The 16,140-nt window shown below is 42.4% G+C and overlaps 1 protein-coding gene across 1 annotated transcript in view; it reads left to right on the top strand.

Moving 5' to 3' along the window:
* gpr158a (G protein-coupled receptor 158a) overlaps positions 1-14,175 on the top strand; it is a gene marked incomplete at both ends in the record, with an annotated part of 62,677 nt that extends 48,502 nt beyond the window's left edge. The window contains 7 exons of the mRNA XM_080050296.1: positions 5,060-5,169; positions 6,325-6,563; positions 8,580-8,718; positions 11,161-11,266; positions 11,553-11,699; positions 11,813-11,896; positions 12,304-14,175. Coding sequence (XP_079906422.1) covers positions 5,060-5,169; positions 6,325-6,563; positions 8,580-8,718; positions 11,161-11,266; positions 11,553-11,699; positions 11,813-11,896; positions 12,304-14,175 — 2,697 coding nt within the window. The remainder of the gene's footprint in view (positions 1-5,059; positions 5,170-6,324; positions 6,564-8,579; positions 8,719-11,160; positions 11,267-11,552; positions 11,700-11,812; positions 11,897-12,303) is intronic.
* Positions 14,176-16,140: the final 1,965 nt, after the last annotated feature.

Raw genomic sequence — 16,140 nt, 5'->3', positions numbered from 1 at the left:
GTAGAAAAAGGGCCCACTACACAGAGACTACTTGTGTATGGGGCCCAGAGTTTTGTTTTACACCCCTGGGAGACTGACACAATTCTTTTAAAAAATGTACAGATCGAACATAACTCAAAAACAAAAAGTACATAATTAGCTTCAGTGTGTTCAGACAGAAGAGTTGAACACAGAGTCAGCTGGCATCTCAACACAGCTCCCTGGAAAGCTGCTGCTCTCACCACAGCTGGCTGGCCTGCGTCACTGCAGTATCAACAGGGACACACTCTCTAGAGGGGTCTCCAACCCACTGAATCTGTGTGTGTGTGTGTGTGTGTGTGTGTGTGTGTGTGTGTGTGTGTGTGTGTGTGTGTGTGTGTGTGTGTGTGTGTGTGTGTGTGTGTGTGTGTGTGTGTGTGTGTGTGTGTGTGTGTGTGTGTGTGTGTGTGTGTGTGTGTGTGTGTGTGTGTGTGTGTGTGCGTGTGTAGCCAGCTGGAGGTTGCTGAAATGGGAGATGATTAGGAATGAAAGATAACTGCAAATGAATTGACTGAGTGTTGATTGAATGAGTTAGTGGGGGAGCGCGTGAATCTAGGTCTTGTTATGTTTCGGCTCCCATCACATTTTTTTGACCAGCTTTCACTTTTAAATATCCTCATAAATCAAAAGGATAACATGTATAGATTGGGAATCTATACATGTATTTGTTCTGACAAAGTCTGACAGTCTCGATTTATCCTAAATATATTTGATCAAAGGTACTTATGGGGACTAGTCTCTCTCTTTCCATCCAGCGTTTCTTCGATGAGTTGCATAGTGATGTGCTTGTTAGAGAGACCTAGCCCTTGAGGTCCCAATCAACAACCATTATGTCTTTGTCTGTTAAGTTGATCACCGAACCTGCTTAGTCATCGTTCTGCAAGTCACTCTTGATAAGTGAGTCAGCAAAGCCCCTAATGTGTTGAAACATCTACTGTCAGGTTAATGTCTCTTTCACTACAGCCCATGTACAGCCTCAGTAAAGGAAGACGTCAACTATTGCATTACGTAATGCCAGTTCAGTGAACTTCCAATGGGATCGAGAGAGCTTTGATAGTCGTTGATTCAAATCATTGTCCCTTTGGAGGGTGCAGTTCGCCTTGTTTTTTTTGTCCACCCAATATTAAGGCTTCTTGGTAACGTTGAACAATGCACTCACAATGATATTCCATTGGTAAAAACTCAAGCAACCATATTCAAAGCAAAAAATAAATGTCTATCAAAACTGTCCAGGTGTTTGGAAATACACTTCCTGACAAATCCACTGCAGTGAACTTTAGAGATGTTGGTTGGTTGATTTGGTTACCTTTGGACAGGTAAGCTGTTAGTGATATCAGTCTTATCAATCAAACATATTTCCCCAAAGGTCTAACGATTCCAAAGGTTTGAGGTCATTACCTGTGTATTAATCAAGTAACTTTTTTTGTGCTGACACCTGATCTTATTTCCTCTCCCTTATTAACTGTTAAGGTGAAAGGAAAAATCCTTAGCAGAAGGTTAAATAAAATACTGAAGCTCTAAAAAAATAAAAATGGAAGCCATGAAGGATTGCCTCTGTAAGCTAATGATGTACCCTGCAACCTCCAAATTTGCTGTTAAAACAAAAACAAAAAGTCTAATCTGCCTATGGATGCTAAATGTTGCTGTTCTCAGGTGTGCGTCCTGAGAACACACCATTCTGTTTTGTAGTTTCCACGTCAAGCTTTTCTGTTTCAGAGGGTGGTTGCAGAACCAGGTTGTGTTATGTCATGTGTCTTGGGGAGCATTTAGACCAGGTCAGCGAAACCAAAATAAAATTGCCTTGATATTTACTTACTCTACTCAGTAGCCATTGTGAAGTATTTGCCAGTCAAGCATAGCAACATCACTTTAGAGAACTTTTGAAGTAATCAGCAAATTTAAAATGGTGGCTGCTAAGAGGCCAAGCCAGATGTTGGCCACGCTAACTCAGCACTTCCAGAAGCCTTTACTCATGCTGTAACCGAGACCAGACAAACAAGAGGTAGGAGGGCTCAAGAGTAGCAAGTGTGTTGATAATTGTCTCTTCGATATTGATGTCCATTAGATGTATAGCACCTCCCTGACTGATCCTCTCAATCTTCACACACACACACACACACACACACACACACACACACACACACACACACACACACACACACACACACACACACACACACACACACACACACACACACACACAACACACACACATAAACAACACATGTTGGAGAATAAAAACCCTATCCCATTCCTTTCCCACAGGGCTGAATCTAAGATTCCCAGCACTTAGCATTGATTATTAATGGAAGGTTTCAAAAGCAAAGGGGGGGAGGGGGGCGAACCTGATCTTGCTCTTTATGCATACCGGCGTTAAGAGAAACCTGTCAGGGGTCGGAGGCTACTCTCTTCCCAGAAACCCAACTGATGGGAAAGTGCACGCCTTGCGTAATGAATTCCTGCTCAGCATTGTGTGGTTACGAGGGTCATGGCAATGTTTGAAGATGATGACGGTGCTAATTTCTGCCCTTTAATGAGTATTGACTGATATTAGTCATTGGGTATCAGTGAGGACACTGTTGGATGGGCGTTTACCTTGTTATTGTATCAGATGAACTGGGGAGAGATGAGAATCCGGGGGGGACACATTGTTGGTGTTTTGTTACGGTGGGCTCTGGAACTATTCTGTAATATTTTCAGAATATCCTTTTTATGGACAAAAATAAAGTTCACTAGAAACTTCAGTGGGGGGGGGTTTAAGCTGGTGGAAACCAAGAATCCAGAAAGTACACACTCCTGACTTTGAATAAACCAGATACAGTTAAGCCAGATAGAACCAAATCACAGCATAGTGGTTACCTCAAAATGGTTTTATTTAAATTAACTGCTGTGTGTTTGTCAAAAGTGACATGGTGCTATTGTTAATAGTGTAACACATGTTTTTCAACTATTCCTGGTCCCAACATTTTTATTTCAGCACTTGCTGAATTGTTGTATCTCCGAAACAAATTGAATGGCAATCCATATGATAGGCCTAATTGTTGAGACATTTCACAAAATGTGGACAGAAGATATCAGCAATGTCTAAATTGCTCCTGACGTCAAAATGTTTTGAGTGATGATGATTTAAAAAACGTTGTGTTAACACCAACTGTACTGCCATAGTCAACTCTTATTGTTTGTCTAAACTTAAACAACTACATCTAAAACTTTTCCACTGTTGATTTTTCACCTGTGAAACTGAACAGTGAGGGAGATCGCACCATTAAAAGAGAAGCTTACACTGCTAAATGTGTTGGAAAAACTTTTTTTATGACGACTCATAAACATCTGTTGGATTGGGCCCCTAGAGGGAGGAATGCTGCTGATAACACAACCCCATCTCATCACAAACAACAAACTGCCTTGTGATTTAAATCCAGCGGCTATTTTGTGGTTTATCTTAAAAAGGATTCATGCTCAGTGTTTTTCCCATGGTGCATTTTTCATCTTCCTGTACCCTCTTCTGTCCCTGTGGAGCTAAACGTGCGTCAGCAAGTTGCTCAGAGCCTGCTAACTCTTTATCAGTTCCTCTCTACTTAAAATAAATGAATAAATACAATTTGCACCGAGGAGCAGTCAGGCATTGCTATTTTTATATTTCCTTTAACCTTGCTGGGGACTTTTGGTGTACAATGACAGTCTAAAAACATGGTTTCAGAGTTCTTTCCATCACCCCCTTAAGTAAAACTCCTCTTGAAACACTCTGTATGCATTTAAGATTAACAAGTCATCTAGTATTTGCTCTGTCTGTGCCACATTCAATTTGCAAAGCTGAGTCAACTGGAGCGAGCTTTTGTTTGAGTCACAACTTATTGTGTTTTGTCGGCGAGCGTCTGTGAAAAGACGCCGACGTAGTCCACCATTTTGTTTCCCATGGGCCCCCCCCCCCCCCCCCCCCCCGTGTCCCTCGACTGACTCAAAACCTAGTGAGCGAAAATATCCACATGCCTACGTCTTCTGCTCAGCCTGAGGGAACGCAATAATGCCGCAGCTAATCCGATTAACATTAACAATCCCACAGGGGAAATCGCTGCACATCTGCAAAGGACAGATAATTATTTTGCTTCAGATGTTTGCCTCTTCCTTTATCATGTGTGTGTTTTTTTATTTTGTTGCTTTTTACAGTATGTATTTGGAAGACCATCACTTATTTTATTTTTTTTTGTCGGCTTGGATGGGCACCGTTTCAGTGTGTGGCTAACATTGGGGGGGCTGCCCTCCTCCTTGTCTCAAGGGCAAGCTTTCTATGTAAGCATGGCTCACATGGATTCGTTTTTTTTTTCTTGAGGTTGTTCAAAGGACAGTTGATAAATGCCACTGCACTACACTGTTCTATCTTGTCCTAAATATTTTGGGTGAAAAAGTTAATGAACGTTTCTCTTTGATGTGAATTTTGTTCCAGATTAATAATAAGTTTTAATTCTAGTAGCCTAATAACAGGGCTGGTAGTACTTAACCGGAATACAATATATAACAATACACCACATTTATCAACTCATGTCAAATTTCTCTACATAAAATGTATATCACAATAAAACGGACTAACAAATTATATAACAAGTCATAAAGCAACCAATCTGAAACAGGCGAACCGACAGTGGACAAAAGTGTATACAGTATTTGTATACAACTTTTCAAGGTTTTGGGAAAGGGCAGTAATAAAGTAAGAGAGCAGGTGATCAATTATAATGAGTAAATAAGCCATACACTATATAGCCCCACTAGTGCACTTTATAGATGCTTGAAGAGGACAGCTGGGCCTGGAGCAATCTAACATTTAAATAAGATTACTTCCTCTGTTAAAAAAACTGGCCACTGAGAGCATAATCAGACCGCCGCTTCCCACAACTTTGTATTAAATGTTCCCTGGGCATAGAGGGGCCCATTATCATCTAGACAGAAAAACATCCAGTATTGGTTGGCTCTCTCACTGATTTCTTGCTTTTGCTTGTTTTTAACACAACCCCTGTCATTGGATGCCTTCTCTGTCCTCTTGCAGGTTGGGATTCTCTATTTCCAACCCAGTGTTTTCCGCTGCATCCTCCTGCGATGGGTTCGATTGCTGGGTTTCGCCACAGTCTATGGGACGCTGACTCTGAAGTTGTACAGGTAAAAAAACACACACACACACACACACACACACATAACACACACAACTACACAAAAACCATTTGTCCAACATCATTATCTATCCCAGGAAATTCCCATCGGACTGATTGTATTGACCTCTTTAAGAGTGACTTACATCTTAATTCCCTGTAAAAGTCCAAGAGCCCAATGAAGTGTCGAGGCAGCATGTTTCTTGGCTAATTCATCAGCGGACCACTCTACTATGTACATGTTTAGGTGGGGGGTGGATTCACTGCCTCATTAGGTGAAAGAGGGAAATGCCATGGTAAAAGTAATTAGGAAAACAGGGGGTGCTTTGGCCTCCACATGGCTCCATCCATAATGTTGTGTTGAAAAATGGTTGGCTAGAGACACATTACGAGACAAATATGTGTGAGATTAGAGCATGGGAAAGGATGGCTGGAGGATACAACATAGATAGGGACAAGAGGAGGGTTATCTAGTACTTATTCGCAGAATGAGACGGGGGGTCTGCTGTATTCAAAGTAATGCATTTGAAATTGGTCCATCCGTGGGGCTTTTTTGTCGGGTGAATCTCTCAAAAAAAGGCCTAATGAAGATGTTGATTAAGCGGATGTGGCTGATTCGAGGGAAGGCCGGTAGTAAAACCCTTCGAGGTGAGAGTTAACATCGCACAGATCAATTTTTGATGCGGGGGCTCATTAGCGGGCAGCGCAGTGGACACTTCATCAATGTGCGTGAAGGGCAGAGCCTAAGAATAGCCACGTTTTTTGTGGTGTGTCGGACGCACAGTTTAATTCCTGTGTCAAAGTGTTTTGTCTTTGTCTGTGGATTTAAAGCTACATGACGTCACATGGAAATGCTTAAAATAACTGCCCTGAGTGACAACACATTTCACAGGTGTGTTGCATTATATCCAAACTGAAGAGGGAAAGAATATGTCCTTAGATACTTCTCACAAAGACGTTCATAGATACTTAATGTTGATGATCGACCATTGCTTTAGTTCTTCTAGTCCCAAAGTGTTGGTGTCAAAAAGTATTGTTTACATCTTCAAAGTGATGCTGTCTTTAATGCTCGAAAAAACGATTCTCCAACATCCAATGATGACAGTTTATTTTTGTGCAGCGATGGTAAAGTGAGCATCATCTAATCTCCCCCTCCACACTGCAGGGTGCTGAAGGTTTTCCTGTCTCGCACGGCCCAGAGGATCCCCTACATGACCAGCTGGCACGTGCTGCGTCTGCTGGGCATCATCCTGCTCATCGTCTGCTGGTTCCTGGTGGCGTGGACATCTGCCGTCTGTCAGAACCCGGACCGGAAGTTGGCCCTCATCGACGTGGGCTACACGCCCGACGGCCTGCAGTTCAGCATGTGCCTGCTGGATCGCTGGGACTACATGATGGCTGTCGGTAAGCCCTGGCTGCCACTGCACCCCCCCACCCCCCCCCCCTGCCTTGATAAGCTTTGTGTGAATGGATTGAGTATAACTGAGAGTAGCACAGTGAGAAAAGATGGGTTATTTGAGGTATTCTTTGCATAAAATCGAGATGTTTTTTTATTGTATGTAACCTCTATTTACAGGTAGTGTCATTGAGACACAGGGTCGCATTATCAAGAGAGACCTGTTTTGGACAATACAACAACAGACAGACAGATAGACAGTTTTACCAATAGTACATACATTCAATATTTAAATGAAAGTGCCAAGTATAGGAAAACTTAAAATACAAAGAAAAAGTTTCCAGTGATGCCTTTTCCACCGCCCTTAAAATGAGTTTTAATCCCCTAGTGGGATCCAGCTGGACAGCTTTAGTTCCTGCTGCAGCGTGTTCCAGGTTCAGGAGGCAGAACAAGCTCTGTACGGACTGATGGGATAATTTGTTAGCCCTGATAGCATTCCAAGTTTAAAGAAAGTGAGTGATGGGGTGAAGGAGAAGTCGGATGAGTAAGACAGTTTGCCACCATCTACTTTTGGCAGCGCTCTTACTTTTCCCAAGAAAAGTAGACATTAATCCTCTCCACTGGTGCTACACTATTAGACGTTTTGCCTGAGTTGTGCGCGGAGGATAGGGCCAACAGCATCAGATAAAGACGGATTGAGAAATCAAAGCCGCTAGGAGGGGGGCACCAATCTCACATTGAGGGAATCTGCATGATGTCATTAAGTCTGCTGACTCAGGATTCATGAGAGAAAACCATGGTCCTGTTTGACTTCTGGGAAAACAGATGGACCCCCAGCCGAGCCTGCATGCTGTGATACTATATACTATAGGCACATTTTTATTCTGCTTATTAGGGAGGTAAAAATAGGCTGATATTAGGGAGGTGCGAGTCGGCACTGACGTCACCCACATTCGGGTCATAAATTCAATGCACAACCAGTGGCTATAAATCTTCCGGATTTAGAAATATGCACCTGCATACACTCTCAGTCAGTGGTCTAATTGTAATACATTTCACATGCAAAAAGCTATTTATTCTTATACAAGCTCTACAGGCATCTCATCTTCTTGCTGACCCTCCAGCATTTTCTTATGACGTCAGCATTTTCTTATGAACTGTGCAAACGTCAGTTTTGTCTTGTTCTTTTTAGAGCCTTTTCGTAACATTTAGGTACCATTTGAAAAGGGTTCATACTTTTGAAGTTATGACTTAATCAATGTTTAATGAGTTGTTCAGAAATGCTGTTTAGATCAGTACTAAGCCATTTAGGAAAAAAATCACAAGTTGAAAAGCTATTAAAAATGTACTTGTTGCTTGATGCTTATCCTTCCCTCCAAGTGTCTTCTATTAATATTTAAAACGATATCTGCACTCAATAATTTTGTCTTTAGAACAGTGGCTTACAGCTCTTTGGGTTAACTCGAGACTTCTTTGATGCATTTAAATGTATTTATATCCGTCAAATTTAAAAAGAATTCTGAATATCCTTATAAATACTTAAGATACATATGTTAACCCTTACATGGCCACATACCGTCCTAACAAATAAACCTTCTGTGATTAACCAATGGCATATATTGCTCACTGGGGTGTCTGTAGAAATACAAGTGATTGACTGACCCCATAGAAGATGAATTAAGGATGAGAGGTGTTTAGGGGAGCAAGCAGCGTGTTCATTGCTGCTTAGTAGGAGACATTACATGGGGTTGCTATGGAGGTGCACAGGGACTAGTTTATTGTTCAGAGAATACAACCACAGCTGTTCTAAATGAGCTTGATAGCTTGTGTTGAGCAGGGCATTTTCCCTGTATACCAGTGTTGTACAACAATTTTCACCAGACTCAGTCAATTGGCTGATTGACGAAACCTCTTTTTTCTTTGGCCCGTAAAGCTATTTGCACTGCATTGAAAGGATTTCTTGGCCTGTCTGTGTGCACATCATTTTGCTAACCCCTCCTTTCTTTTCCATCCTTGCCTCCTAGCCGAGTTCCTCTTCCTGCTGTGGGCAGTGTACCTGTGTTACGCCGTGAGGTCGGTGCCGTCTGCGTTCCACGAGCCTCGCTACATGGCCATCGCTGTTCACAACGAACTGGTCCTGTCAGCCATTTTCCATGTCATCAGGTAACAACTCCTCCCCCACTCAGTATTCTGGTTTCCTTACTGGGTATATGTAGATTAAAATCACTGTCTTAGTTCGCCCACTCAATTACCGTTGGGGATATTTATCCATACAGACAGTTTTGGGGTTATTTGTGTTAGTTTTGAGATCTCTGAATTGTCCGGAAATCACAGGAAATATTTAGTAAGTAAAAATTCTTTGCACTTTCCAGGGCCATTAATTGATAAAAGTAATAATATATTTGTCCTAGTGCATCTGAATGGGGCAAACATAAAATAAACATAATAACCGTCATCAACGTCTCCTTTCACATACACATACTGTCACTTACATTCACAACATGTTCCACATTTATTAGCTTCATATCTAATGTCATAGTCTTTGATTGCTCTCCACTCTTGACATGTTGACGTGTATGTCCTCTAGTAGATTGTATCATTTCCATCACATACTGTACAGGCTGCCACATGAGGCTCAACCCCTCTGTTCATCTGGGAGTTGTCTTTTATTGTAGTGGAAATCAGCCCACTCCCTCCAGTGTTCATGTAAAAAAGCGGCACCACGCAGTTTATAAATGAGACGTTTCAGCTGACACCGCTGCAACCAGGCCTAGCTGGAGTCCCCTTTAATTGAGGGCTCAGCTCCACCACATTATTTACTAATGGACCGTGTCAGAATGATTTATGTTCTCTTCAAGACAGCATAATTATTGGCAGCCATATTCCAGTTGTAAATCAACATCAATCACCAATAAAATTGCATATCATTGACATACAGCCAGATCAGAGTATTTATCAGTTTTGATCTGGCTTTTTAGGATTACATTGACAACTCCCTTCTTATGCCTTTTTAGCCTAGTTGAGGGGCTTTGTTTATGCAGCAAATTGCCGGATGAGATCTTTAATGAATTGGAAAGTTGCCTGGTGTGGCTTGTAGAAGTGATTGGCTGCCACCAGAGACCACACCATGGACTGGGGCTTGTTAGAGGCGTCCACCATCCATTTACGTTCCTCACAGAACCTGCTATTTGATCCCACAGTGACCAGTTAAGAGCTTAGAAGTCCTTTGTTCGCTGTGATAGTCTTCAGGTTTAAGCCAGGTGTGAATGGAAAGCTGAGAGAGAATGAAGGGGGAATGTATGAGCTGGAGGTGGGGAGTGTGAGTGATGGGGAGAGTTTCAGTGAGACGCTGCAGGCAGAGAGCAGACAGCATGCCAAGGTTTTTAAAGGTGGAATCAGCGATTCTGTTTGTTGTCAAAATCAGTATCTCCTCATGATCCACTACCTGTCTGTATTGTGTGTGCGGTGAAAAAAATCTGGTGTTAATACACAACCTACGCTCTGTAAACTGGTATGTACCCTTAGGGTATGTGAACAAAGGGGGCTCACAGTAGCTAGCAACATGCATAGGCTGTGTATTAACACTGGATTTTTTCCAGTGCACACACAGTACGGATAGCTAGCGGATTGCGAGGAGATATTCACTGATTTTGACAAAAAGGGATTTTGTCAACAACGTTCTCCAGTCTGGCTGACTGCACCTTTAAAATCCTAATCTGCATAGAAACTCCTCACAAAACATGAAGGAGGGAAGACTTCAAAGCTTTCATATGCTGGACCGTTGCCTTCATGTATGCCTCTAGGCCAATTAACCAACAGTTACTGAGCTAATAGCTATTTGCCAACTTCAACACCGTAATGAGCCTGCTAGATGACATTTGCTTGGATAGAGGCATTAGCATCTGACAGGACATACCTTCACATCCTCAGTGTGCATGAGGTCTCACTGTGCTAAACGTCTGTTACTTCATATCAAATAAAAGGCTGAAGCTGCTTCTCAAACTACCATTGTTTCTGCTCATTTTCCACCAACAGCTGCTCCACAGTCAGCCCAGTATCATCTGATGTATAAATAGGCTGAATATTGTGGCCAGTTCAAGGTCACACCCCTTTATTGTGAATTCAATTGGAAAACTTTGGAAAATATTGTGTCCTTGCTGGCAAAAGGGATCAATCGATTGGAACATTATGTGAGGCAGTAGAATTGACGCCCAGACAGACCGGTGAATGAATCTACTTTGGCTGAAACCCATTAAGTCTGACGGTCTCCGTCTCTCCATCTGTACTTAAGAGGTTTACTGCTGGAAGAGCGACGTGCATGAATATCACCGCATAAATTAGTCATACCTCACTGCATCTACAATATGGAAATTTGGTATTTTTAACCCAGCTATCATAAAGATGTTAGGATGTTTTATCAGCTTGATTAAGGATTCTGCAGTATTAGTAGTTTACTATACCCAATATTGACTCTATTTGAAGCTAATTAAATAATTGATTAAGATCAGCGAAAGATCCCTCCTCTTGTGTTCACACCAGATTACTTTTCCCTGTTTCTCAGTCCTGTGTATCTTTCCAATGTGTTTTCTTTTTACTTCATGACAGGTTCACTCTTGCTCCGGAGCTCCATCCAGACTGGATGCTGCTACTGTTCTTCACACACACCCACTTAACTGTAACAGTGACATTGGGTCTGCTAATCATCCCTAAGGTAAACCTCACAAGTCATGTTACTCATATTGCATGAATTGAAAGTACAGCACCTAGGTTAGAAATCAAGCTTTATACTGTATTTAAGGCACGTGTACATCTGCTGTAGGGCCCAATAAGTTTGGTTGTAAGAGCAACATACAGATTGACAGATTGATGCTCTGAAGTTTTAATGAGACTTGTTGTCGACTATTATTCAATTTTTAACCATGTTGGGAGATCTAGTTCTTAGCAGCAGTAGGCCTACTTCACTGTTTGTGTATTTTTTTTTAATACCACTCCATCAGTTCCTGTTTGCTGGCACACACATGAGAGATGACATCGCCTCTGAGGCCTATGAGGACGAGCTGGACATGGGTCGTTCTGGGTCCTATCTCAATAGCAGCATCACATCAGCGTGGAGTGAACACAGTCTCGATCCTGAGGACATTCGGGTAGGCAGTGTTTTCCTTTAACCTTTCGTTCTCCATTGTATAACCTGGTGACATGTTGTAAACTAAAATCTTCTAAAAAAAAAATACTGAGCCATGGCAGTTTTTTATTGCAGACACCAGAGGAAATGGGCCATCTCAGTTCTAGTAATGGCTGTGGCGTAAGGTCATGCGACAGTCTTTGGGAAAAACGTACCAACGTGAGCAGAGATTTCTGTTTGTCTGTTAGAGCTGAAGAAGTCTCTCTTCCAAAAACACCAGGGCAAGCCAGACATCCTGCTACTTGAGAGCATTGATTTTATTGGATGGTCATAGAGAGAGAGAGATACAATCAACTGAAGATCTGAGCTTAGAGGCTATTTCAGACCTAACATTTAAACACACCCCGTTTCCTAGTTTGATGCTGTCCAAGACTGTCCTGTCTTTGCTTTTTGCAGCACGCTTGCTTAGTGCATCATTTAACAAACGTTTGTAATCACTTGTCATACATTTGAGCTGCATGTTTTCTGTGCAGTAGATGGTCTGCTTTTTCTGTAACAGTGTTATGATTCTAAATTATTTTTGTTAAGCTGAAAAAATAATCGGTTCTCCTTTGATGACTATGCAGGAGGAACTGAAGAAGCTCTACTCGCAGTTGGAGATTTACAAGAGGAAGAAGATGCTGGCAAACAACCCTCATCTCCAGAAGAAGCGGAGCTCCAAGAAAGGACTGGGTCGCTCGCTGATGAGGCGCATCACAGAGATCCCAGAGTCGGTCCACCGGCAATGCAGCCGTGAAGACAAGGAGGCTGGAGAGCACGGGAGCAACCGTAACAGCATCTGCATGTTGAAGAAGAACCCCTTTGATCCCACGCACTCAGCAAAGCCACAGAAGGAGGAGACGCTGAAGAACAAGGTTTTCTCCCTCAAGAAGTCCCACAGCAGCTATGACCATGTGCGTGACCCGGGTGAAGACACCAACAGCTCGGCGACAGACAAGATGGAGGTGACCTCAGCTGAAGGCTCCCTCCTGGATACTCTTATGGGCAAGAAGCTGGTCAAGAAGAAGTCCACGGAGAACATGAACACCCCCAGTGAATCTACGGAATCAGTTCCTTTGGTCTGCAAGTCGGCCAGCGCACACAACCTCACCGCAGACAAGAAACCACTTCACCCTAGAGCCTCCATGCTGCAGAAGTCCCTCAGTGTCATCGCCAGCGCCAAAGAGAAGACGTTAGGCTTGACGGGGAAGACCCAGGGCGCAGAGGAGGGCAATAGGAAGAGTCAGCCAAAGAGCAAAGACACAAGGGCCAATGCAGACCCAGAAAATGAATGCCAACCCAAGATGATTATCAGCCAGTCGGTTGAGTACAAACAGACTACGGCAAAAGCCAGGACCGTGAATCAGCCAGTCAGTGGCAGCAATCCCACAATCTGTTCTGATCCCGTCAAGGGAAAGGACCTCTACGACCTCTCAGAAGTCTGTCCCTGGGAAGTGGAAGATGTACCGACTCCAAATGAAAACAAGGTCCAAAAGCATGTATCCATTGCACCAAAAGAAACCACAACGGTCCACGGAGGTAGCACCAAGGGAGTCAAATCTCAGAAGGAGAAAACAAAAGCCTCTGATCAATCGCCGTCGAGTAGCAAGCATTCAAAGGACACTCAAAAGACAACTGCTGTACGGGCGGATGTATGTCCATGGGATGATGTGAGTGAAAGTCAAAGCAGTCAAGTGGAAGGATCGAAGCAACAGATACACAGTCAGGCTACCAAGCTGGCCAAAGCCCAGCCGCCTCTTTCCACAACAGAGAACTCCAAAACACACCGGGTAGATGTTTGTCCATGGGACAGCGAAGAGGCCGAAAAGACAATCGAATTAGCCCGGTCACCAGACATGACAAGACGAAGACAAGGCACTTCTCCCGTGGATGGGAAAGGGAGAAGTGCCCTCTCTGAGCCTTCCAAAGTAGGGGTTTCACTCCAGCCACCATCCGCAAAAGTGGATGTGTGCCCCTGGGACTACGAGAGCACAGCCGTATCTCCAAGTGCTGGACAGAGAACACCAAGTCCCTCGCGATCATCCAAAACCAAGGAATCCCCTTCCAAAAAGAAGGATACCCTTTCCACAAGGACAGTTGAGAAAGAGAAATCAAAAGACATTGACGATGAGAAAAGTAGACAAACAAAAGCTAAGGACAAAAGTAAATCTTCAGAGAAACACGTGAGCCAACAGAAAATGGCCGACGTGTGCCCATGGGACGCAGAGGGTCATCAGGAGGTGCTGGTGGTAGAAAAAAGGAAAAGTGCAAATGTTGGAGCAGCCAAAGCAAAGCCAACTGAAGTCTGTCCGTGGGATTTTGATGATTCGTCAGACAAAAGTGCTTCTGCATCAAAACAGAGCGTTCCAACTCCTAAAGGTGGGGTTGTAGGTGCTACTAAGAAGGCAGATGTTTGTCCCTGGGACTTTGATGATAGCACATCGAGCAAGAAGGCATGACACTCGACCTTAACGGACCATTGAAATTCTAGTTATTGATGTGTCTTTTTTTTCACTTTGAAATCGTTAAATATTACCTTTTTAGTACGGTGACTTGGAAGAAGAGTTGATCAAGTTCCACAAGTTGCCTTCCTTTCCGAGGTTTTGTTCCTGTTTTACCTATTTTAAAAATACGTAAAATGTACAACAAAAACAAAACAAAGTCATGACGAGCATTCCAGAATATTACAGGAAAATCCTGAAGATAAATCTTAGACTAATTATGCAATTTTTGATTCAGCCTTTTCACTTCATGAGCATTGTTGAACATCTACATGTATCATGTTCTGTATTCAGCCGACAATTCTTACTTTTTTTTGTGCATTTACATCATCATTAAATGGGCTATAGGATGGGCTATGACAACAGGAGGTGCAAGGAAAAGGTTGGAAATGAATGTGCAAAAAAAGCTAAAGTGAAAGCCAAAGAATTAGGGAACATTTGCAAAGAGGGATGTTGTTTCTAAAGCGGTCAAGGATAGTTTATTAGTTTGTGTCCAACGCTTGGCACAGAGGGAAGGACTCAGTGAGGAAATCAATGTATAGCACTTTAGCCAGCTCCATACATTAAGAACTAAGAACAGACTCTGTTCTACCTGTGCATTTTGTCTTCTTATTTTCCACCTCATTGCATGATGTCAAACCGGATATCGCACACCGACCAAACTTAGACATGTTCTATTTTATTTTTATTTTTTTTAAATCTATTTAATTGTAGTTCTCTGCAGATTAAAATGCTTCCAAGTCTGCAGAGATGTCCTGTATGTGCCTAACTAACTAGCATTGTCTTGTATCAGTCTGAAGTGGAGCAAGTGGTTTCCTCTTCAGCACTTTGTGACGGTGAATTATATAAACAGCATGCACAGCCAGGTATCGAGAGTAGTTGGACCCTACACGTTTGTCAACGTAAACATTGAATGTGTTGACGAATATATAATGGTTGTTTTAATCTAATTTGTTTGATATACCAGAGAGGCTCCCTTTCCTTCTTTCATATTTCCAAAAGCTCATTCAGGATGGTAAAGATTATATGAGAGCAGCATTAACATGAAATTGTGTCAAAGGGACTCATACAGTATGTACACTGTAAAAGGTGGGGATAGAAATAATACTGGGGGATACCAAGGAATAATTAGCAAAAGCTTTCTTTTTGAATCCCGCATGGGTCTTTGTTGTGGCTTGCACCGAGTGTGTGTATGTGTGTCTGAGGACACACTATCATGTATTTAAAGTAAAAATGTGAATGTGTTACCCCAAAGAGTTGAACCTCCGGAGTCTCATACATGATCAAGTCATGGTAGCCCTTTCTGTACTTGCATTCCCTCTGTCTCCAACTCCAAAAACTATAAAGGAGAGTAGGCTTTTACTGATACAGCCTGCCCTATTTTAACTGGGGCCTTATTTTCTTAGTTTTGACCATCCGTCTAATTGGTGACAGTAATGTTGCATTTGCTAAGACCTGCAACAGGCAAACTCACATAATTTAGTTTAACCGTATAGCTAACCTGAAGTGAGGCAATTGTGCTAGCAGAATAAGGTTATCTTTACCAATGACGATCGTAGAAATATGCTAATACTGTATCATTGTTGTTGAGACTTTAAGTCGACTTACAACAACCTGTTCAATTGCCTTGATCTCATTCATTTTAATGGATTCAGCAGCTAATTGTCTGGGACTTGATAACGTCACTTTTCTTAATCACACCTAAAAAAAGCTCTAATTGGTCCATTGTTTGTCAAACCAACATAAACAGTTGTCAGTGACCACAAGATGAGACACCTTGAAAGGCTTCATAAACTGGGGGTTTAGCTGGCAATTGAAAGAGCTGTTTCTTGCCAGGAATGTCAGACTTTTAGTAGCAATGTCGCCTTTTTTCCAAAGCATTGTACAATTGTATCATAATTAATAGAAAACAATTGTCATAAC

Source organism: Ammodytes marinus (assembly GCF_949987685.1).
Source record: "Ammodytes marinus genome assembly, chromosome: 21".
In the NCBI taxonomy this organism is placed as follows: Eukaryota; Metazoa; Chordata; class Actinopteri; order Uranoscopiformes; family Ammodytidae; genus Ammodytes; species Ammodytes marinus.
This window is presented reverse-complemented; position numbering and strand designations above follow the sequence as displayed.